This window comes from Microtus ochrogaster, chromosome 7 (genome assembly GCF_000317375.1).
Source record: "Microtus ochrogaster isolate Prairie Vole_2 chromosome 7, MicOch1.0, whole genome shotgun sequence".
Lineage (NCBI taxonomy): Eukaryota > Metazoa > Chordata > Mammalia > Rodentia > Cricetidae > Microtus > Microtus ochrogaster.
Window position 1 is genome coordinate 28,935,995 of NC_022014.1, and position 22,906 is coordinate 28,958,900.

A 22,906-nucleotide genomic window follows, 5' to 3' on the forward strand; every position below is an offset into this window, starting at 1 on the left:
TCCACTCCCACCCGCTTCACTGTCTTCAATCCCCCCACACTCCAGAGGGCGGGTGGGCAGGCGGGTGCGAGCGAGGGGTGTGCGCCGCTCTCTCGGCAGGGGGCGGGGGAGGCGGCCGCGCGGTGACGCGCGGGGCTGCTGCGGCTGCTCCGCCGGCGGATCATCACTCTCGGGCTGGGATGGACGCGGGGCGGGCGGGCCCTGGCGCGCAGAGCCAGGAATCCGGGCCTCCTGGATACTGAGCATTCCCCAAAGCCTCCCCCAGCCCTTGCCTTCCTTCCTAGGAGCCGCACCGACCTCTGCCTCGAGGCTCCGGACTCGGCCCCCGCCCTCTTCTGACTCCCCGGATCTCCCTCTCCCGCCCGCCCTCGGGATCGACTAGATCCCTCCCCCTCCCCGAGGATTCCGGCTGGATCCCTGCCCCTGCACCGCGGATTCTGCGCTCCGGGGCCCCGGGCCCCTGGGGATTGCTGTGGACTCCTCCTCCAGCGCTCGATCCCTTAGGATCTTCCGCCTGTACCGCCTCCTGGTCCCTCGAAGCCGGCCCAGAGAGCCAGTGGATCTTCAATCTAGCCCTGTCCCGTTGCTCCCTCCTGGCTCAACCTTCCCCACTGCGGGGTTCCCTGTTCTTGAGCTCTCTCTGACCCTATACCCTAGCTTTTCTTTTCCTGGGGATCGACTGGATCCCGGCCCCGCCCCCCGGGGCTGGGGCGATCCCCCTCCCCCGCCGGGTGAGGCGCTGCAGGCGGGGGCTGGGCCTGCGGGGCCGCGGGGGCTCAGAGGCCGCCGCCCCCCTTCTGAAGCCCGTCAGCCCCCGACTCGGAGCCCTGGATGGAGGCACCACGGCCCCAGGGCTGATCCAGGTAGGAGCTAAGCCAGGCTGGGTGGAGGGGGCTGCGCGGTGGTCCGTTGGGGTCTTCCTCCTCCCATATTCCTCCCTGAGCCTGGTTTCCCCCAGCCTGCTCTGTCTGCGTGTCTCCGCCTAGGGATGCTCTCGCCGTGTCTCTGCGTCTTGGTCTCTTTGTCTCTGCCTCTCTCCAGTCCATGAATGATCCTTTGAATGGGCCCACAGACCCCGTGTGTTCCCATCTCCCCCTCCCCCTCCTTCTCCCCTTCCCGGCCAAGCCATTTTCCCCACTGCAGGAAGGGGGGGGGGCTGCGGCCTGAGCCCCCGTCCCTCAACTCTCCTCGGTTGGGGGAGTCAGGCCTGGGCTGGAATGGAAGAGCAAAGCAGAGGGATCCGGAGGAGGGGGAGCAAGATGTAGCAAACAGAGATGGAGAGAGAAAATGGGGGAGAGAGAAATAGAGAAAGGAGAGAGAGAGAGAGAGAGAGAGAGAGAGAGAGAGAGAGAGAGAGAGAGCGCACTTGAGGGAGAAAATCAGAGAAGGTATTTGGGGGAGAGAGCGATGAGAAACACCAAGGAGACAGAAATGAGAAAAGACCGAGAGGTGAGAGACTGAAGGCAAGAGCTGGAGCAAGCCGGTTAAGCCTAGAAAAGATGCTCTGAGGGACCCTGTGCAGAGGAGAAGATGGTGGGAGGGCTCTAGTGGGAGGGAAGAGAGAAAAGCTAGTTGAAGGAGAGGAGGCAAGGGGCCCAAAGTACCTTAAGGGAAAGAGGTGACTGAGGCAGGCCATGTTGGGAAGAGGGAGGAGGGACAGCAAGGCCCAGCCTGGCATAGGAAGAGAAGATGGGGTGGGGGGAGTCCACTCCAAACCCCCTTCAGGTGATGGGAGAACAGAAGCCTGAAAAGGGGGAGGGCATGACTGGGTGTGAGTGGTGAGGACTCCTGTGTCCCCATCTCTAGAATAAATTGACACCTGCAGAGAGCCACCCGCGGGCTGGCGCCTGGCTCTGAAAAACCCGGCGTCAGCAAACAGCCCTGGAGACTGGGGGGGGGGTGCTAAAAGGGGGGGCTTGCTGAAATCACCTGGGTGTCTGCCCCTTCTACCTCTTCCGTGGTCCTGCCCCTGCAGCCTTGAGCATCCAGGCTGGCAAGGGGAAGGGGAGGGAGGGCTAATAGAATGGACGGAATGAGAAGAAACCCGAGGTTAAGATGCAGAGCAGAGCAACCCCAGATGGGGTCTAAGGCTGTAGAGATGATGGGAGGGGAAACCAGTAGGCTTATCTGAGAAGCCCACCTCAGCACAGCTCCTGTCCCCTCACCTGCCAGAGACCTGGACAGTAGGGTTAGGCTCTGATTGGCTAAGTGGGATGGGAGGGCATCTCTTTTAGGATTCTCTGTTCTAGACTACCCTTCCCCTAATATATACTTCCTCTCTGCTAAGATTGGCTAGATTAGCATTGTGGCTCATGCCTCTGCCCTCCCTCTCATGGCCTGAATGGACCCTTCAACCAAGCAAGCCCCTTCCCCTCTTCCTCTAGACCACCCCCCTCCAGGGTTAAAGCTGCAGCCCGTTGCCGAGGTAACATTGCGGGGCAGCATCCTGTCTCCCAGCAACCGGCTGCAGGATCATGCATCTGTCCCTGGATTTGCCCCTTCAACATCCCCTCCTCACTTTAACCCCTGGCTTTGGGCACCCCAACTTTTAAGGGAAGACATGGAAGGGCCTGGGGAGAAAGGGCTTTCCAAGTGCACAGGTCTTTAGGGAATGATGGGGACAGAAAGCACTGGGGTTTGTAGTTCAAGAAGGCCCAGCATCTGGCCTGGGGTGGGGGTTCAGCGCCATGAAATTACAGCTCAGGAGTAATTAACACGTATAAACAAACCCGCCACTTCCTGCTAATTAATGACTTGGTATTTTTATTTTCTCTTCCTTGTCTGTCTCATTGTCTCCCAGGGAAGTGGGGACTGGGACGCCTGAGTCCCTAGGGGGAGCCTGCCTGGGAGGGATAGAGGCAGGAAAGGGGCTCTCTGAATCTGGGAAGCTGAAGCTCCCTCCTCGGACCCTGCCCTGAACATTTATTTACCATATCTGACTCCACCCCAAACTTGGTTCTCTGCGGAGGGGAAGAGGACAGTTGGGGGAAGGGGGTACGTGTCAGGGGGTCTGTGGGTGAAAGAAAGGGGCAGCTTGATCTGAAATGCAGGCCACTAACCACTTGTCTCTTGTTTCCCCATCCTTTCTGTCCTCCCCATCCAATTTCCCTTCCCTTCTCCACCTCTCTGTATTTTTCTGTCTGTTTGTCTGTCTGTATCTTGCATACCCTATGCGGGTCCCCTGTCCTCTCCCGTCACCGGGCAGGTCGGGCCTGCCTGCACCTTGTTCTACCTTCTTCCCCTTCCCCACCCCTTACCCCCTCCATGGAGAGAAATAGACTCCTCTTCTGTCCCTTCTAACCCAGGTCCCTACCCGTCCCCCTCCTCCTTCCTTTCCCCGCCCCCTCCTCCCTCCTGGGGCGAGGGGGGCCTCCCTCCCTCTCCCCCCCTTCTCTCTCTCTCCGAGAGGGGGGATCAGGGGAGGGAGGGGGGTCCCCCAATCAGCATGTGGCTCCTGGCGTTGTGTCTGGTGGGGCTGGCTGGGGCTCAACGGGGAGGAGGGGGTCCCGGCGGCGGCGCCCCAGGCGGCCCAGGCTTGGGCCTCGGCAGCCTCGGGGAGGAGCGCTTCCCGGTGGTGAACACAGCCTACGGGCGAGTGCGCGGTGTGCGGCGCGAGCTCAACAACGAGATCCTGGGTCCGGTCGTGCAGTTCTTGGGCGTGCCCTACGCCACGCCGCCCTTGGGCGCCCGCCGCTTCCAGCCGCCTGAGGCACCGGCCTCGTGGCCCGGCGTGCGCAACGCCACCACCCTGCCGCCCGCCTGCCCGCAGAACCTGCACGGGGCCCTGCCGGCCATCATGCTGCCTGTGTGGTTCACCGACAACTTGGAGGCGGCCGCCACCTACGTGCAGAACCAGAGCGAGGACTGCCTGTACCTCAACCTCTACGTGCCCACTGAGGACGGTAAGGGCACGGGCACAAGGCCGGGCACCCTGTGGACACAGCCCACAAACGCACACGCAGACCCTCAAGCACAGGACCGACTCCTGCCCCTAAGCTGTGCCTTGATGGGCAGCAAGGGGCAGTGTGTCCCTACAAGCCACTGCACATCCTCCCAGGTAAGGGTGTCTGCTTATCAGGCAGCCCTAGGAGCACCCTATAAGTAGCCTCTTCCACAGCACAAACTCTTGGTGCCCTAGAAGGAAGGCTAGCTGGCATTAGGACAGGCTCACCCATCCTCTCCCCAAAGGGGCACACAGATACTTACTCTCGATGTTGCTGGCTGGTGTTCAAGTGACGCATGTCTCCATGGCTGGCTCAGCCACTCCAGCTTTGCCGCTATCTCCTGCCTTCCTCCCACTTAGCTATATCCACAGTCTAGTTCCAGACATACCACTTAGAGTCCCCATCCTCAGGCCCACCTGCTATGACTTCTAGCATATGCACCTCACAGTCTTTCACCTGAGTTGAGTGCCCTTGTCAGTGGTACTCGGTGACTCCTTATGGGAGATTTCTGTCCTCTATCCAGAAATCCCTACACAACCCTGAAGGGTCAGGGAAGCTTCTGCTCACAGCACAGTAACCCATCAGGATGTTTTCCTTGGGGTTGGGATGCTATTCTTGTGAATGAGTTCCTGTTCACTGCATGACAGAGCTTGCTCCCCTGTAGCTCTCCACTCACCGAGATTAATCAGAACCTCTTCTACTGTCTGCAACAGATCCCAGCTACAGCTACAAGGGGGGGGGGCAGCATCACAAACAGCCCCCGCATTACCCTTCTGACATACAATCTCACCACTCCAAAACATTCTAACACCTCCACAGAGCAGACTGTGCGTGCTTCCTCCGTCTACTGTTTCCAGTAACTTTACACCCAGGCCTGGCAACCAGGAGCCCCTAAAGAGCCCCATAGCTCCGCACTGTGTACTAAAGTTATGCAGTCACTGAGTCTCGACTGCTAAAAATGACCATTTGCCCAGCTGACCGTGTATTCCAGTCTCTTTTTTTAAAGATTTTATTTAATTTTATGTACATTGGCATTCTGGCTGCATTCATGTCTGCATGAGGTCCTTGAAAACAGTTGTGAGCTGCCATGTGGGTGCTGGGATTTGAACTGGGGTCTTCTGGAAGAGCAACCAGTGCTCTTAAACACTGAGCCATCTCTCCAGCCCTGTGTTCCAATTTTATACCTCTCAACCCCTTCACAGAGTGCACATGCCCACTGCTTCCCTAAAGTGGTGTTCCCGTTACTTTCATAGACTCCAGTGTCCATGGATGCAAATTGTGCGCTCTGGTAATGGCCACGTGTGCACTCTATACCACATAACCCTGCACACAGACTGTTGTTGACAGGTGTGGACAGGTGCCCCACACCACGTCATCAGCATCCTCAACACTTGGTTTACTCCATCTCCTCCCTGGAGTTCACTCTTCTGAAAGGTTCAGTACTAAGTGCTTCCAGCTTGCACCAAGATTCCCCTGTGCCAATCACAGAATCACACGTAGACTTTAACCTGCCCATGTCCACACTAGTATCTCTCATATGGACCAACTACTGCCGTTCGTCCCAGCCCTGCATACTAGCTAACTGCTCCTCCCCTGTAAAACCATGACTTCTAACAATCTGTCCACAAGATTTGTCTGCCCTTCCATAGACCACCTATCCCAGCATCTTCCACTTCTGAGTCCTTCACCCTAAGTCTCCCATAGACACCCTCTCACCTTTTCTATTCATTGATGCTCCATTGCCACGTGTGTGTGCACACGTGTGCAAGTGGTTCTTTTGTGACTCTCCACTGCCATGCGTGTGTGCATGCAAGTGGTTCTTTTTGAGAAAGGGTCTCACTCTGTAACCTAGCCTGGCCTAGAACTCACTATGAAGTCCAGGCTGGCCTTGAACTTTTGGTAATCTTGCTTTACCCTCCTGAGTGCTGAGTTTCCAGGCATGAGCCACCATGGCCAATAACGCCCACTTTCACATAGGTGATCCACGCATGTCTCCCTCCTGGGAGCTTTCTTGTCCCTCCTGTATGAAACCCCTAACGCTCCTCACCGCTAGACTAGCCACTCCATCGCCATACAAACTGTCTCTTCCCTGCCTCCATACCGCTCATTCCCACACCTTCTGTATTTTTAACCGTTACATATTGCAGACCTGATTGGGGCCTGGCACATTCAGGTGATCTCACTGAATCTTCACACCTGCTCTAGGAGGAAGTGGTTCGAACGCACGCACACACACACACACACACACACCCCACAGTCTCATGGTCATGAATACCTGCTGACTTCATCCCTATCCATATCTTCTCACAACAGAGGCCCTGTTTCCAAGTGCATTATCTTGTCAGTTAGTGCTAGCTTGAACCTTGTTGGCCCGTCCCTCCTTGAGCCCGGGGAACTTCCTGAGATCCGTCAGAGATCCAGTACTCCCCCCACCAATCCCCCAATCCAGAAGCAGTCTGATGTGAGGCTCTGGGCTATTAGGACTACTCTGTCTCCCAGGACAACACCTACTTTATGTGTCAGACTAGCCACTGTTTCCTATATGCTGTTGGCAGAAGGAATACCCAAAGCGGGAGGAGGGCTCTTTAGCAGTGGACCTAGGGTGGGGCTGGTGATCCTATGGGAAAATCACAATTTGGTGGGGAGGAGAAGAGGCCGGGGCCAGGGGTGAGGTTGGTGGGAGTGTGGAGGGGTAAGCTGGAGTGGAGGGCAAGACCTGATGACCCCTTTCCCTGCTTTGCCCACATGGGGGAACTGGGACGGGACGAGAAGCCAGGCCCGTGAGTATGGATGGAAGAGAGATGCTGGCGGGTGAGGCTGGGCAGGTGGGCAGGTGGGCAGCCCTAGCTGACCTACCATAGCCCTTCAGCTGGCAGCAGAGGGCTTCTGGAGGCAAGGAACCACAGAATGGTTGGCCCCTAGCCCATCCCACCTTCTGACCTCCAGAACAGCGCAGAGAAGCAGGGTCCTTTGAGCGCAGCCTCTTCTTACAGTCCAAAGTGGGCAGCCTGTAGTACGTGGCTGGCCCTGCAAGGAGCCTGCGTGAAAGATGGCCTTGGTGCCAAGCCAGCCTTGGTGTCCCTAGGCCCCCTCCACCCCATCCCTAACACGATTTCATTTCCAGCAAGTAGCAAACACACCAAAAAGCCAAATCCCTTCCAGTTCAGCCCTGTGTCTCAAGACAGCCTCAGCCCACTCAGGCTCTCCCACCCCCAGACCCACCTTTTCTTTGGGGCATGACTTTTTCTGGGGAGGGGAAATTGGGTTATAGAAACGTTTTTCTCTTTTCTTGATTTCTTTTTCTTGCAAACAAATTTTGCTTTTTTTGGCTTATTTTTTCTGCCTCTCCCCACCCTCCCCTTTTCTGCTCTCTCTCCCCCCCCCTCCCCATCTACCACCTCCCCTGACCCCATCTTTCCCCACAAAATTGTCCTTTTTTCTCTGTTTTGTGTTCCCGGTCTTAGGTCCGCTCACAAAAAAACGTGACGAGGCGACGCTCAATCCGCCAGACACAGGTAGATTTAAAAATCCCGCTGATGCATGTGGTTGCTTTGAAGAGGACGTTGATGGCCCTGCCCCTAACTAAATGTCCCCGTAGCCCCCGAGGCCCCCCAGTCGCTCTCCCGACTAAAAATGAAAAAGAAAAGAAAAAATTTTAATAATTGGAAAAAAGAATTATGAAAACTTCAAACAAAATGTGAACAATGTTAGACCCACTAGTTAACCTTGGAGACAAGCTAGCCCTGGTGAAAGTGAGGTGGAAAATGAAAAGCAATTGGATTGCCAGGAAAAAAATTAGACAAAATGTTGAGAGTTTGAAAGAAATCTGGACTGCTTTGCAACATGTGGACTGCACCATTTGAAAAAAAAAAAAAAAAAGCTTTAATTTGAAGCAAAATAATATTTGAAAAAATTGACAAATTAATAACTTTAATCAAAACATCAGAAGCCTGCTACGATTTCTAACCAAAAGCCTGTCAGACTTTAAAAGTGTAAGCATCTGAAGTGAATCAAAGAATTTGGAAATTTTTAAAAACAGGGCCCAATATCTTGAAGTTTCACCACAAAATTTTGAAATAATGCAAAGAATTTTTTTCTTGTTTTCTTTTTTTCCCAAATGGAGCTTTTTGTTTTTTCTTTTCTTGTTGAATCTGCCCCAAGAGCTTCTTGCTTTTTTTGTTTTTTTCTTTCTTCTTTCTTGCTCCTGGTTTTTGTTGGTGGTTTTGAATTCTTGTTGCCCCGCCCCTCTTCCTGCTCCTTCCCATCTAACTCCCTCCCCCCCACACTGGGAGAGGGTTCGCGGGGAGGGGGGAAGAGAATGAAGACATTTAGGACAGGACCCTGGAAGGAGGGACATTGTCACCTGAGAGTTAGGGCTGAAAGTAATAGCAGGATCTTGTGGGTGAACACAGAGAACTCTGGCTCAAGAAGTCCAGAGACAGTCTCCCGCAGAAGCAGAAAGCCAGCCTGCAGAGTTGGAAAGGGCATGTCCTATGACTTGCAGGTTGACCTTCTGGCAGGGCGAGGGTGTTGGCACAGGTACTGGCTACCAGCTGGAGGGGTCCAAACCTGGCTCCCATGGGCCGGAGTTAAGCAAGAGCTCTGCTGCTGAGCTGGAACCCACCAAGCATGCCGAGTTCGAAGAGAGCTGGAGTTGACCCCAGCCTGGGGACTGAAATCAGGGTAGCAGCGGGGAAGCAGGTTGTAGTCTTGAGGGCCCTGACAGGCCCTCCCAGACTCCCACACCCTCTCTAGGAATTTTCATTTCTTAGTCCAGTCCAGAGCCTCCTGGCCTCCTGCACGTGGCAGCTGTGTAGAAGATTCCTTTAGAGGATGGCAAGAGGGCTTCCGGGCAGGAAAGGCCAGTTCGGAGGGCGGGGAGTCCAACAGTCAGCTTTACTCTGACTTCATTAAGCAGGCTCTTTCCCACACTGCCTCCTCCTGCCACAGTAATTAGGCTGGGGGTTGCCATGGTAACTGGGGAGGTGACCTAGAAAGGAATTAGGGCGGGGAGGAGACCAAGCCCCCAGGGACCCTAGGGCCTGGCACCCCTCACCCACAGACTAGGGTGCCATGTAGAGCTGAGGCCCAAGCCTGAGTCTGAGGAGATGCCAGGACCCTCTGAGCACCGCCAACCTAGTCCCAGCCTTAGTTCGCTCTTCCCAGGAGCAGGAAGGAGTTTTGCTGTGTGTGTGGAGGGTCCCTGGCTTCAGGAGAAGCCCCTTCCTACCCTTAGCCTCTGTTGGGCTTCTTGGAAAGTGTGCCCAACATTTGAAGTATTTGGAGTCATGCTGGCCAATGATGAAGAGGGACCTTCCTCTAGGGTTAGCTGGGGAGGGAGGGAGGGAGGAAGGAAGGGAGGGGAATCCGGTCTTGCCCCCCCGCCAGGGATGGTAGTGAGAAGTCCCCTGAGCTCCAGGCTGGTCCTCAGAAGGCCTGGGAGCTCGAAGTGCTACTTCTGGTCTGACTGTGTCCTTGTCCCCGATCTTCTGGCCCACCTGCCATCCCCTTCCCACGCAGATATCCGGGATTCTGGGAAGAAACCAGTGATGCTGTTTCTACATGGCGGCTCCTACATGGAGGGTACTGGGAACATGTTCGACGGCTCAGTCCTGGCTGCCTATGGCAATGTCATCGTAGCCACGCTCAACTACCGTCTTGGGGTGCTCGGTGAGGGTGGGCAGCCAATTCTTGGGGGGCAGTCCTGGTGGGCCTGATCCTCCCACATACAGCCTTATAGACTTAGAGCAAATCAAGCTCCCTACAGGGGGCCAAGGACGCTGTAACGCCTCCAGGGAGCCCCCTTCTTCTACCCCTAGGTTTTCTCAGCACTGGTGACCAGGCTGCAAAAGGCAACTATGGGCTCCTGGACCAGATCCAGGCCCTGCGCTGGCTCAGTGAAAACATTGCCCACTTTGGAGGCGACCCTGAGCGCATCACCATCTTTGGGTCTGGTGCGGGGGCCTCCTGTGTCAACCTGCTGATCCTCTCCCACCATTCAGAAGGTACCAGCAACCTCCTCGCCTGCCTTCCCTTCCCCCGTCCCTACCGAGTCTCTCCTTTTGGCTGTGACAGCCTAGCCTGAGGTCTGCCTGTCCCACCAGGACTGTTCCAGAAGGCCATTGCTCAGAGTGGCACCGCCATTTCCAGCTGGTCTGTCAACTATCAGCCGCTCAAGTACACGCGGCTGCTGGCAGCCAAAGTGGGCTGTGACCGGGAGGACAGCACCGAGGCTGTGGAATGTCTACGCCGGAAATCTTCCCGAGAGCTAGTGGACCAGGATGTACAGCCTGCCCGGTATGGGGATGGGAGATGGCTGGGTCCAGTTCTTTACATTCCTAGCTGATTCTAAGGAGGTGTGTTGAGAGGTTACTGGGAAAGGAGAAGGGGTTTCAGGCCCTCCTAGTGGCTGTACCTTAAGTGAAGGTCACCTCATTCCATAGATCAAACACAGGGTTTCACTGAAGGCTTTCAGTGGGTGTTCAGGCCAAAATGCCCTGAAGAACTCTAGGAGTCTTCCAGTCATGGAGAAGGGTCTTCTAGGCAAAGGGGTGGCTTAGGAGGCCATGGGTCCGGAGAGGCCAGCAACTGGATGGTGAGACCTTGCCCCCTTCTCCCCAGCTACCACATTGCCTTTGGGCCTGTGGTGGACGGCGACGTAGTCCCTGATGATCCCGAGATCCTCATGCAACAGGGAGAATTCCTCAACTATGACATGCTCATCGGTGTCAACCAGGGAGAGGGCCTCAAGTTCGTGGAGGACTCTGCAGAGAGTGAGGATGGCGTGTCTGCCAGCGCTTTTGACTTCACCGTCTCCAACTTTGTGGACAACTTGTACGGGTACCCAGAGGGCAAGGACGTGCTTCGAGAGACCATTAAGTTCATGTATACGGACTGGGCTGACCGGGACAATGGCGAGATGCGGCGGAAGACCCTGCTGGCACTCTTTACTGACCATCAGTGGGTAGCCCCAGCTGTGGCCACTGCCAAGCTGCATGCCGACTACCAATCCCCTGTCTACTTTTACACCTTTTACCACCACTGCCAGGCTGAAGGCCGGCCAGAGTGGGCTGATGCCGCGCACGGGGATGAGCTCCCCTACGTCTTTGGTGTGCCCATGGTGGGCGCCACTGATCTCTTCCCCTGCAACTTCTCCAAGAATGATGTCATGCTCAGCGCAGTGGTCATGACCTACTGGACCAACTTCGCCAAGACCGGGTGAGGGCCCGAGGGCCTAGCGGGGCTGGGCGGAGCTGGGCGGGGCACCCCGTAGGCTGAGGTCCCCTTGCCTTCCCTGGCTCCCCCAACACTTGTGTTTGGGCCCTAGAGTCGGAGTCACTGGTGTTGGAAAGATTCCTGTCTTTTCTGAGGGTGAACTTTCTAGGTGGCTCTGTTGTGACCGCTGTCCGACCGCCTTGGTCTGTCTGTCACTGTGTCTCTGTCTCTTTGCCCTCCTTGGCTTTTGTGTCTTGGCTGCTCTCACCAGCACTGTCTTCCTGTCCCTGGCTGTCTCTCACGTGCCTTTGTCTCCATTTCTGTCCCTTGGTCTCAGCTTGTGTCACTGGATCACTCTTCTAACTTCCTCTCTGTCTCTGTGGTCTGTCTTCGTAAGTTTTGGTTTGTCTGCCTGTTTCTCCCCCACCCCGCCCTGTGTGTGAGTGTGTGTGTCTTTTCTTTCCTCTCCCCGCTCTGTCTGTCTGTCTGTCTGTCTGTCTGTCTGTGTCTCCTCTATCCTCTCCCCATCAATCTGTCTCTGGTAAGATCCCACCATTACAGCCGGGTGGTGGTGGCGCATGCCTTTAATCCCAGCACTTGGGAGGCAGAGGCAGGGAGATCTTTGTGAGTTCGAGGCCAGCCTGGTCTACAAGAGCTAGTTCCAGGACAAGCTCCAAAGCTACAGTGAAACTATCTCGAAAAACAAACACAAACAAACAAATCCTCACTCTTTAACCCAGGCCAAGCCTTGAATCTTTCCCTCAAGTGCTGGGATTGCAGGCCTGTACCATCACATCCAGCCTTTTCTAGCTCTCTGAATCTCTGACTTCTCCCCACTCCTGCTGCTCCACCCTCCTCAGGAGCCCCACCCTCACTCCTTTCCTTGCCCTCCTGTGCCCACAGTGACCCCAACCAGCCTGTGCCACAGGACACCAAGTTCATCCACACCAAGCCCAACCGCTTTGAAGAGGTGGTGTGGAGCAAGTTCAACAGCAAGGAAAAGCAGTACCTGCACATCGGCTTGAAACCACGCGTGCGCGACAACTACCGCGCCAACAAGGTGGCCTTCTGGCTGGAGCTCGTGCCTCACCTGCACAACCTTCACACGGAGCTTTTCACCACCACCACTCGCCTGCCTCCCTATGCCACACGCTGGCCGCCTCGCACACCTGGCCCTGGCACTTCCGGCACACGCCGTCCTCCCCCACCTGCCACTCTGCCACCTGAGTCTGATATTGACCCGGGCCCACGGGCCTATGACCGCTTCCCTGGTGACTCGAGGGACTATTCCACGGAGTTGAGCGTCACTGTGGCCGTGGGAGCTTCCCTCCTTTTCCTCAACATCCTTGCCTTTGCCGCCCTCTACTACAAGCGGGACCGGCGACAGGAGCTTCGGTGCAGGCGGCTTAGCCCACCGGGAGGCTCAGGCTCAGGTGTGCCTGGTGGGGGTCCCCTGCTTCCCTCTGCTGGCCGAGAGCTACCCCCAGAGGAGGAGCTGGTGTCACTGCAGCTGAAGCGGGGTGGTGGTGTTGGGGCGGACCCTGCTGAGGCCCTGCGCCCTGCCTGTCCACCCGACTATACCCTGGCTTTGCGCCGGGCACCGGACGATGTGCCTCTCTTGGCCCCTGGGGCCCTGACCCTGCTGCCCAGTGGCCTGGGGCCCCCACCCCCACCCCCACCTCCTTCCCTCCATCCCTTTGGGCCCTTCCCACCACCTCCTCCTACTGCTACCAGCCACAACAACACGCTACCCCATCCCCACTCCACCACTCGGGTATAGGGGGCGGCTTGGGGAGGGCTACCTCCCTAACCCTCCCCAGCCCAGGCCACTTGAAGGCAGGGAGGAGGACTTGGCACCGGGCTCTTCCCCTGTGGATTTGTCAAACATCATGGAGCAGCGCTAAGGTGGACATGGGATTCCTCACGGCGATGCAAGTTTTTCCCATGCAAAGAAGCCCATTCTCTTCTCTGGACCTGGGCCTTTGAACACCTGGGGCTATTTTTGCCCTCCGATGGGACACCAGTCTTCGGTGTGTGGAAATGTGGAAGTCTTTTTTTTCCCACGTGGAGGTGTGCTCTCCTCATGAGGGGGTGTTTTCCCATGTGCAGGGTGAGGGTTTTTGTTTTTGTTTTTGCCACCCTGGACACATGTTGGCCCCCTCGAAGAATTTCTGCGGGGATTTGTACCCCAGAATCCTGTTCCCTCATGCCTTTGCCTTTTCCCCGTCCCACTCCCTGGAGACCCTGGAAGTGATGTGTTCACATACAGTGACCCTTGGCCACCAGACAATACAGGGTGGTACCTGGGGAGCAGCAAGGAAATCACAGGCCCCCTGGACCCCACTCCCCATCCACCCCTGAAAAGCATGTTTCTCCCCCACGGCACAAGTCAGGCGAAGCACGTTCTCCTTGGAGGCCCTCGCTTTCCATAGACAACACAGATTTCCTGCTAGAGGGAAGGGAGATCTGCGCATCCCAGCACTGTCTGGAAGCTTGCCTTCCGTGGTCCAGGACACATTTCACTGAATGGAAACATGTTCTTGCATGTGGATGTGTGTTTCCCAGGCAGAGGGTCCTGCCCTCCCCAGCTCTTCCCTGCATCCCCCCACACCTCAGGCCTAGCACACAGTTCCTCCTGGCATAGCAGGTGGGGAAAGACTTCAAGGTGACAGAAGCCACGGGGGCAGGAGGAGTACAAACCTGGTGGGAGATGCTGAGGTGGGGGCATGGCACATGTCACACAAGAAGCCATGCATGTTTGACCTCATGGGGCCTGAGGACAGCTTTCCCTCAGTCCTTGAGATCATTGCTCATCCGTGCCAAACTGGGTAGGGGGGTTAGGAGACTCAAAATGTGCCAAGGATCCCCTAAGTCCTAGTCCAGGGAAGGGAAATGCCAGGGACAGGTGGCAGCTAAGCCCCCCCCCCCCATGTCTCATCCCTATGTCATTTCTCCTTAACTGCCTTTCTCCTCCATCGCTGGCTCCTTCTTCTATGCTCTCCCCATCTCAGGGTCAGACCAGCCTTCTCTCTTCACCTTCTTTGACCTGCCTCCCCTTCCTGATTGGCTGAGCTGAAGGAAAGGAGCAGTAGAAGGCGGGGGGGGGGGGGGGGGACAGGGAAAAGGGTTACATGGACAGGTTGGGGAGAATGAGGTCAGCTGTACCGAGGAGCAGATGGAGGGGGCCGTGGGGGACAGGGCTTGGGCAGAAACCAGCAGGAGTATTTCAAAAGGAGATGTGGGAGGCAGCTGCCCAGAGGTCTTTAGATTTGGACCTCCAGGGAAGAGAACGACAGGAAAGGTTTAAGGGACACGGGTGAGGAGTGACTGAATCCTCTTGTATTGTGTGGCTTTCTGTGGGATGTTAGTGCCAAACTCGTATAGGGGTAGGGTGCTGTCTTCCACTGACACCCAGAATCCTTGGTCTTGAGTCCCCGGTCCTTTTTCCCACTTCCGCCCATGGAAACGTAGTTCTTTTCTGGCCCTTTCCCTGCCTGGTCTAGCAATTCTTGGAACAGCCATGCCTTCCAAATGCTATCAACCTGGGCCCTGAGCCCTGTAAGCGGACACCCCAGAGCTGGGGTGTGGGGAGGGGGCTGGGGGACCCCATGATACAGCCACGGACTCCAATGCCCAGCCCCTTTCCAAACAATCCCATGTCCCCACCCCAACCCTTTGCGGCTCTGTACACATTTTTAAACCTGGCAAAAGATGAAGAGAATATTGTAAATATAAAAGTTTAACTGTTGGTGTGTCTGCTGTGACGTTAGAAGGTGCTGGAGAGGGTACCCAGCCCTGGTTGTGTCTGTCATGTTAGGTGCTGGGAAGAAGTACCCAACCTTTTTCAGGAAACTCAAGATCTGAGGGGAAATAGCAAGAGAGGTTGCCATAATAACGGGATTGGATGGCTAAGGTAAGGAGCAGGATGGGCAAATAGCTAGACACCTGCATCGTAGCATCCAGGAGGCTGCTGTAGAGGACCACAAACTGACCAGCCTTAACTACATGCAGTGGCGGTGGTGGCGCACGCCTTTAATCCCAGGATTTGGGGGCATAGGCAGGCGGATCTCTGAGTTCAAGGCCAGCCTGGTCTACAGAGCAAAGTTCCAGGACAGGCTCCCAAACTACAGAGAAACTCTGCCTCAAAAAGCAATAAAAAAAAAAAAAGATGCTAGACATGGTGCGCACTGTGATCCCAGTACTTGAGAGGAAGAGACAGGAGGATCTGGATTTCAGATCACTCCTGGCTCTGTGGAGGCCAGGATCAGAAGCTGTCGGTGGGGTCTAAGAGCTTGGTGTCACCTTAGCAGGAACAGGAGGTGAGGAGAGCAGATGCTAATGGACTGGAGAGCCAGCAAGGCTGGATAGAAGAGATGCAAGGAACTGTTTGCCCTGCCAAGGCCTGGGCTAAGGTTGGAGAGCCAGCCTGGGCCTAGCGCCTTGAGTAGCATCTTGGCACATTGTGAGGGAAAGCCTCAGCATCATTGTGACCCGGACACTCTCAGGGTCAGGCTGGCAGGCCAGTGGGCACTAGGGTTAGTAGATTGGGGTCCTAAGGGCCCTGGTGGCCCTAGGGACCACCATGGCCATGGCTGAGAGGCCGCGGCCTGAGTGGGCCTCATATCAAAACACCAACAACTGCCAGGACATGGGAAATTCCATCCTCCTGCTGCTGGGTCTCATCATCTGTATCAACATCGGCATCAACCTGGTGACCCTGGTCAGGGGTGGAGGGTGTGAATGGGGGTGGATGGGAGGCAGGCCTGGTTATGAGAATCTACTCGTGGTCATCATGTCCTCCTATACCTAGCTCTGGGGCCGTCTTCGCATCATCCTACACCAAATGTTCCATATCATTTGTGAGAAAGGTAAGGACAGCTGGGTTTGGGGCCTCTGAGCAGCAGAAACCAGGCTTCTCTCCCACCTGACCCTAAGCGGCTTCTTATGACTGAAGGGCAGCTTCTCTCTCAAAGCCCCACCCTCCCTCCCTGTAGAAGCCAGCCTCTCCAACAGCCTCACCTTTCCCCAATTCACAGAAACTACTAAATTATCCTCACCTGGGAGGCAGACCCAGCCCTCAAGGAAGCAGCCCTGCTCTGAAGTCCATCTTCGATGTACTATGGACCCTGTGAAAATGACCGTGACCCCGCCACCAACTCGTCGTCACCGCCGTAGGGCCTCTCCATCTCGCCGCGCCCGCCGCCCAGCACCTTGGGTCCCTGACGCTGACTATGAGAAGCCTCCGCATCAGCACCAGGAAATCTGCTCCCACCACTGGGATGGTCCTAAGGACTGGGAAGGTTTCCAACCCGTGCAGGAGATCTGGGATCCTTGGACTCAAGATGGTCTAGAGCAGTCTCCCCAGACCATCCGCTTCCAGGCACCAGTAGAGGGAAGGCCTCTCAAAAGAGAGATGCAATCAGAGCAGGGCCTAGAGGCCTCTGTGTATACTGTGAACCCCCCACCTCCCAACCCAGAGGCGCTGAGCCATAAAAACAATGGGGTGGGGCTGGGGACAGGTGCCGAGGGTGAACAAGGACAGTGTCAGCCTCCCTCACCACCCTTCCTGGGTCCAGCGAACATCCCTGAGATACCCCAGCGCCATTCTCCCGGCCGAATAGTGTATGATGCCCGAGATGTGAGGCGCCGGCTCCGAGAACTGACCCGGGAGGTGGAGGCTTTGTCTCATTGTTACCCCTTGGTTTCTGGGTCCAGCACAGCTGAGGGGACAAGCCAGGATTGGGTGTATCGTCCCCTGAAGGGAAGATGACTGGGGGGAAAATAAAAAGGAGAGAAGAGGTGGTTTATGGTGGTCTGAGGAGCGGGTCTTCACAGCGCTCAGAATCCCTGGTTGCTAAGAGAATGACCTCCCTTGAAATAGCCTAAAGAGCCCTGGGAACCCTTGTCAACTTCTTGCCTTCATAGGCCCTGACCTGAGCCCTTCTCAAGGGCCTTCTTGACGCCAAGGCTCCCAACTGGCCTCTGCCCTGTTTTCTTTAGTGCCCAGAGAAGCCACCAAATCCAGCCAGATCCAAAGGCAGTTCTGCACTAGAGGAAAGGCCTCAGATCCCATGGCCATAGCTGAGGTCGAGGGAGCCCAAGTTTAGGCTACAGATCCAGCAGAAGCAGGGGTCCCTCCAATGCTCTAGTTTTCTTGGGCAAGGGAGGGTTTCTAGGCTCTTACAACCTCCCTGGCAGAACCTGAAGATCCTGCAACCCTTGAGAATAGATTTAGAAGCAGAGGGTAAAATGACAGGGATACTCTCAAGAGACACCATTTCATCTCTTAGCCTTCTGTGGTTTTATGCCTCTCCATGTCACAAGTAAAGATGGAGGCTCAAGTCACCAAGAAACCTGCTTGTGGCCACAGATACTTAGGGTTTTCTATCCCACTTTCCCCATTCCTGCTGGTGGATAAATTCCCATTGCCAATGAATTAGCCTACATTTTACCATGTGACCACTTCTGAATATTCCATCCACTGGACCAAAGAGAAAATGAACCCTGCCCTGCTCCCAGATGGCTGAGATTCTCCTATGCATGTGGACACAATCTTGGGAGCAAGAAACCACGCGAGCCCAGGCTGGAGGGGATGGACATCCTGGAATGGGAGCATATTTTCTGTGAGTCACCCTGCTTTTCTGTTTGCATCCAACTGGAGCTACTGAAGTTCAGTGGTAGCACAAGGCTGTAATCCTGGTTTTCAGGAGGCTGAGGCAGGAGGATAACTGCAAGTTCAAAACTAGACAGGTTTACCTCCCTCATCAGCTCGAAGAGCAATCTGGGTTCCCTGACCTGTGGGAAGTCCAAGGAGGGGGAGGGAAATGGGAGGCGGTGGCGGGGAGGAGGCAGAAATCTTTAATAAATAAATAAATTTAAAAAAAAAACTAGACAGGTTTACATACCCGGCTGTAGGCTAGATGGGGCTACAATAGCAAGATGCCATATCAGCAAAACAAAAAAACTCCAAGCAAAATGGTATTGATTATTTCCAGTTAATTTTATTCTGTGGGGACACAGTAAGCAAGCGCTGTGTATTCGGAGACCATAGAAAACACCTTTCCTCCATTTCTGCTGAATAGTTTGCTGTATAAAACATTCTCGGCAGATGGAAGCAGGAATATCAAGGAGTTCAAGAATGTCCTTAACTACGTAGATTGCCAAGGTCACCCTTGCTTACCCACGACCCTGGACCCTATCTCAAAACAACACAGAAAATGATTTGTAGGCAGGGTGTAGATGGTGCTCGTGCCTGTAATCCCAGCACTCTGGAGGCAAAGGCAGGATGCTTCTTACAAGTTCAAGGCCCATTAGATCTTAAGTTCCAGGCCAGGGAGGATTACATAAGACCCTATTTTATCTTTTTGAGACAGGGTCCTTGGCTGGCCTGGAAGTCACTGGAAGGTCATGGTTGGTCTAGAACTTAAAGAATCTGCCCTGTCTCTGCCTCTGGAGTGCTAGGATTAATGGCATGTGCCACGCCAAACCTGACCCTCTTTTTTTTTTTTTTTAGACTTTTTTTTTTTTAATTAGATGTCTATATGAGGGCAGGTGTGTGGCACTTGAGTGCAGTTGCCAGTGTAGTACAGAAGAGGGCGTTCAATCCTCTGGAACCAAAGTTCTAAGTACTTGTGAGCCACCCAACCTGGGTAGTGGGAACGGAACTTGGGTCCTCTGCAAGAGTAGTATGCCCGCTGAACTGCTGACCCATCTCTCTATCTCTTGCTAGATTTTATCATTAAAACAAACACCCCCCCCCCCCGCACTTGCAGTCAGGGTGCTACTTTCATAGATAAATGACTGTTAATCTAGTTTACATGAAAGACTGCTCCTCATATCAACAGTTACATCTATCTTATGCTTTGTTAACTTTGTGAACTGTTTAATGTTTTTCTAGAGCTGAGTAAACATGTCTGGAAGTACACGGAAGTACTTAACTAACGTGTGTGTGTGTGTGTGTGTGTGTGTGTGTGCGCGCGCGTGTGATTGAGATAGCATCACTAGCTCCAGGATGACCTGGAACTAGACCTTGTCTCAGCCACTCCAGCAACCAGGACTGACAGCCCTCTCAACCCAGGCATGAACTGAGACATATCAACAGGCTACGTATGCTGCCATGTCTCAGAAGAGACGTGGATATCTTGGCCCTGTGAAGACTGTCTCAGGACTGTAGCTACCATACTTTCTGATCAGAAGCCAGATGTGGGGTGAAGAGTGGAGGCGGAGCAGACTGACCTCAAGTGCAGCAGGGTCCTGTTCTATCAGACGGAGGGCAAGGATAAGCATTGTCGTGTATGGAGTCAGACCAATGAATAAAAGAGCTTCTGTCTCTCCATTATGACTCTAACCTGCCTCATTATGACCTGGCTCCCTCTCCCAGATAGTAAGCATCTCTCAGTACTGGCATGAATACAGTGTGGGTTGGGCTGGGGGGGGGGGTGGCCCAGGTGGCCTTCGGACCCCCCCACCATGGAAAACCAGCTGTGGCAGGGCACGTTGGGGTGCTGCAATCAATACCAAGAAAGCTCCCAGGATGCTGAGGACATCCTATTCCTGCTGCTGGGTCTCATCATTCTTGTCAACATCAGCATCAACGTGACAACTGTGGTCAGTGATTACTGGGGCTCACCCATAGGGATGAAGACATGGGGGGGATTGTTAGGAATGGAGACGGTATTAAAAAGCCGGTCTTCATTCCCATCTCCCCACCAACCCCAGGTGTGGCATGGGATCCAGAATGCCTTAGACAAGATGATCTGTTGGATGTGTGAGAGAAGTAAGTGTGCTAGACACAGTGCCACACGCACACAGAGAGATCCTAAAAAATCAGGACCAACTGTTCTTAACCCTGAACTTTTTGGCTCTTGTCTGTAGCAGATGAAGTCCAGGCTACAGAATGTGCCCCCACAGGGCCCCCAGCCAACGTCCAGGACGTCCACATCCATTGTGTCCTGGACCCTGTACAGGTGAAGATGGCACAACCCACACACTGCTCCTCTTCCTCCTACCACTATCTCCGTCAGCGCTATAGCAGCAGGCGCCGCCGCAGGCGCTGCCGCAATCGCCTTCACCAGCAGGGCAGCCACAACCGCTACCCACTGGGCCGCCACAGCCACCAGCAGAGGTTTCCAAACAATAGGCAGCTCGCCCGTGGCTGCCCACCCTTCCGTAAACAACCTCAAAGCTACAAGCCGTCACAGCCGAGGCCACTGCCCTTTTTTGACCTGGAAGACCGGGATTCCCTTCCGGAGGATGACCAGTCCTGTCCGCATCCCAAACACCCGCACAGGGGCTGGCGAGGTTTTTATAAGCCAATAGGTCGGGCTTCCAAAGTGGGACTGTGGGGCCGCCAGGGAGGAATCCTGGCCAGCCTCCCGCTACCCTCTCTCTACCTGTCACCGGAGCTGCGCCGCTTGCCCAAGCGGGTAGAAGCCAAGTCAGAACTGAGGCTACAGGCTTTCGGTCCCCGTTACTCACAGTCCCGGATTTGGGGTAACGTGGAAGCTGAGCAGTGGGCCTCCTCGCCACCACCTGCCCGCCGGCTGCTTCCTAGTCCTTCCTGGGTCACTGTGGGCTACAGCCCTTTCCCTTCAAGGGGCCACATACCGCCTGATGCGTGGGATCAGCGACGGCGTGGGGTAGAAGGCTCTGAGGCACCACCGGCCTCTGCATGCAGGAACCCCAGGCCAGAGGCCCAGGGGTACCGGGAGCACAACTCCCCACAGGCCCACCGGCAGAACTTCCCTAGCTATACTCACAGCCAACCCACCTACAGCCCACCGCAGTCCTTAGGACACATGGGTTACAGCTCCAGGGAATCTCATGAGGTCCGTAGGCGGGCAGCTCATCCGCTGACCACTTCCACCTCCCTCACAGTATTGGGCGAGGCTTCATACCAAAGGGCTCCAGCTGCCGGGTCGGGCTTGATGATGCCTCACTCCCCCCAGCCCTTGCCTGAAGTGCAGGCTTCCGATCCAGCCCCACCTCCAACCACCTTTGTTCCGCTCAGTCGGAATCCAGGTGGCAATGCCAGCTACCAGGTGTATGACAGCCTGGAGCTGAAGAGGCAGGTGCAGGAGAGCAGAGGGCGGGCCAGCTCCCTGCCACCACCTTCCACCTCAGCTTCAAGGCCCTCTCTGCACAGAAGTCGGACAGGGAAACTTAACTGACCAGCAGGTGAATGCGGGCAGCAGAGCGGGGCATGGAGAAAGGAATAAAGAGGAGTCGGGAAACCCTTGTCATCTGTGGTTTGGAAACAGCCCTTCTCTCCTCAGCCAGGGATTCCTGCTAAGAGAAGCCAGTCTCCCCTTGGCAGTCTCCCGTAGCTCACGGGGCCATAATCCTGCCAGTGGGCCCCTCTTGTTCCTGTCTGCAAAGTCTGAAGCTGTAAACTGCGAAGCCCAGGTCTTCAGGGCTCCCACTGGGTTTTAGTTCTTCTGCTTCCCAAAAGAGACAGACTCAGTTCTGCTCAAGAAGCGGGGACTCGAGCTGGGCGGTGGTGGCACACGCCTTTAATCCCAGCACTCGGGAGGCAGAGGCAGAGGCAGGTGGATCTCTGTGAGTTCGAGGTCAGCCTGGTCTACAAGAGCTAGGTCCAGGACAGCCTCCAAAGCTACAGAGAAACCCTGTCTCAAAAAACAAAAAACAAAAACAGAAAAAAAAACAATAACAACAATAATAAAAGGATAGTAGAATGCAAGAAACTGGGACCAGGGCTTGGTAAAGGTGGCTCTTTGGTTGAGTACTTGCCACTTTTGCAGAGGACCTGGATTCAGTGTCCAGCACCCACGTGTGACTCACAACCATTTGTAATTCCAGTTCCAGGGGGTCCCGATGTCCTCTTCTGACCTCCATGTATACCCGGCAAAATGTGACACACATATATACAGTCAAAACACTCATATACATAAAATAAAATTGGGGGGAGGGAAGGGAGAAAAAGAGACTGAGGTCAGACATCTGGCAGATAATAGCTGGGCTGGAGAGATGGTTCAGTGGTTTAAGAGTTCTGGCTGCTCTTCCAGAGGTCCTGGGTTCAATTCTCAGCAACCACATGGCAGCTCATAACTGTCTAACTCCTGTTCCAGGGGACCTGACACCCTCACACAGACATATGTGCAGGCAAAATACCGATGTACACCAAATTAAAAAAATAAAAAATAAAGCGTGAGGCCAAGCACAGGAAGACAACCAAGGCTCTAGACTCAGCCCAGCTTCCCAGTCTTGAGTGACCAAGCACAGGAAGATGACCAAGGCTCTAGACTCAGCCAGGGCTTCCCAGTCTTGAGAGACCAAGGGCTGAGACTCTGGGCTTCTACTGCAGGAGGGATGACCTCAGCTCGCTGTAGGGGGGATAGTTGATAAAACGGAGGGGTGCTGACCTATAGGTTTAGGTTGCTAGGACCTGGTTACTAGGGAGCTTCATCCTGGACCCTTCTCTTCCACCGTCCCATTGTGATCCCAACCACCTGCTCCATTATGATGCAGGCCTTCTCCCTCCCTCACTAGGGAAGTCTGCTTCCTAGTATGTGGGGGCCATGGGGCCCAGGTAGTCCTAGAACCCCAGGTCATGGGTGAACAAGTCTACCACGGAGCCCAACCATGCTCTGGCACCAACCTCAGGAGATGCCAAGATTTAGGAGATTCAATTCTGCTGATTCTGGGCAGCTTCATCTTGCTCAACGTGGGAATCAATGTGGTGACTCTGGTCAGGGAAGGGTCTGGGCATCAGGTGGAGGGGGCAGGGT

At 55.0% G+C, this 22,906-nt stretch overlaps 4 protein-coding genes across 6 annotated transcripts in view; all 4 read left to right on the plus strand.

Annotated features, from left to right (window-relative positions):
- Positions 1-653: 653 nt before the first annotated feature.
- On the plus strand, positions 654-14,907 carry Nlgn2 (neuroligin 2). 3 transcript variants are annotated; one of them, XM_005349752.2, is made up of 8 exons: positions 654-863; positions 3,206-3,902; positions 7,409-7,459; positions 9,465-9,614; positions 9,764-9,949; positions 10,049-10,241; positions 10,566-11,162; positions 12,063-14,907. In XM_005349752.2, exons 2-8 carry the CDS (start codon positions 3,446-3,448, stop codon positions 12,937-12,939), a joined length of 2,511 nt encoding a protein of 836 aa, XP_005349809.1. In that variant the 5' UTR covers positions 654-863; positions 3,206-3,445; the 3' UTR covers positions 12,940-14,907. The 3 variants fall into 3 exon arrangements, with proteins under 3 accessions (XP_005349809.1, XP_026635983.1, XP_005349810.1); XM_026780182.1 differs by lacking the exon at positions 654-863 and adding an exon at positions 2,906-2,994; XM_005349753.2 differs by lacking the exons at positions 654-863; positions 7,409-7,459 and having other exon boundaries at positions 3,366-3,902.
- A 757-nt stretch (positions 14,908-15,664) lies between these two features.
- On the plus strand, positions 15,665-16,945 carry Spem1 (spermatid maturation 1). The gene is made up of 3 exons (XM_005349754.3): positions 15,665-15,879; positions 15,970-16,027; positions 16,196-16,945. The coding sequence occupies exons 1-3, from the start codon at positions 15,742-15,744 to the stop codon at positions 16,927-16,929; spliced, it is 930 nt and encodes a 309-aa protein (XP_005349811.1). The 5' UTR covers positions 15,665-15,741; the 3' UTR covers positions 16,930-16,945.
- A 2,683-nt stretch (positions 16,946-19,628) lies between these two features.
- Spem2 (SPEM family member 2) lies at positions 19,629-21,328 on the plus strand. The gene is made up of 4 exons (XM_005349755.1): positions 19,629-19,766; positions 19,878-19,935; positions 20,037-20,232; positions 20,272-21,328. Exons 1-4 carry the CDS (start codon positions 19,629-19,631, stop codon positions 21,326-21,328), a joined length of 1,449 nt encoding a protein of 482 aa, XP_005349812.1.
- Positions 21,329-22,690: 1,362 nt separating this feature from the next.
- Spem3 (SPEM family member 3) overlaps positions 22,691-22,906 on the plus strand; it is a 5,283-nt gene continuing 5,067 nt past the window's right edge. Inside the window, 1 exon segment of the mRNA XM_026780061.1 lies at positions 22,691-22,866. Within this exon segment, the coding sequence (XP_026635862.1) occupies positions 22,729-22,866 (138 nt within the window). The 5' untranslated portion in view covers positions 22,691-22,728.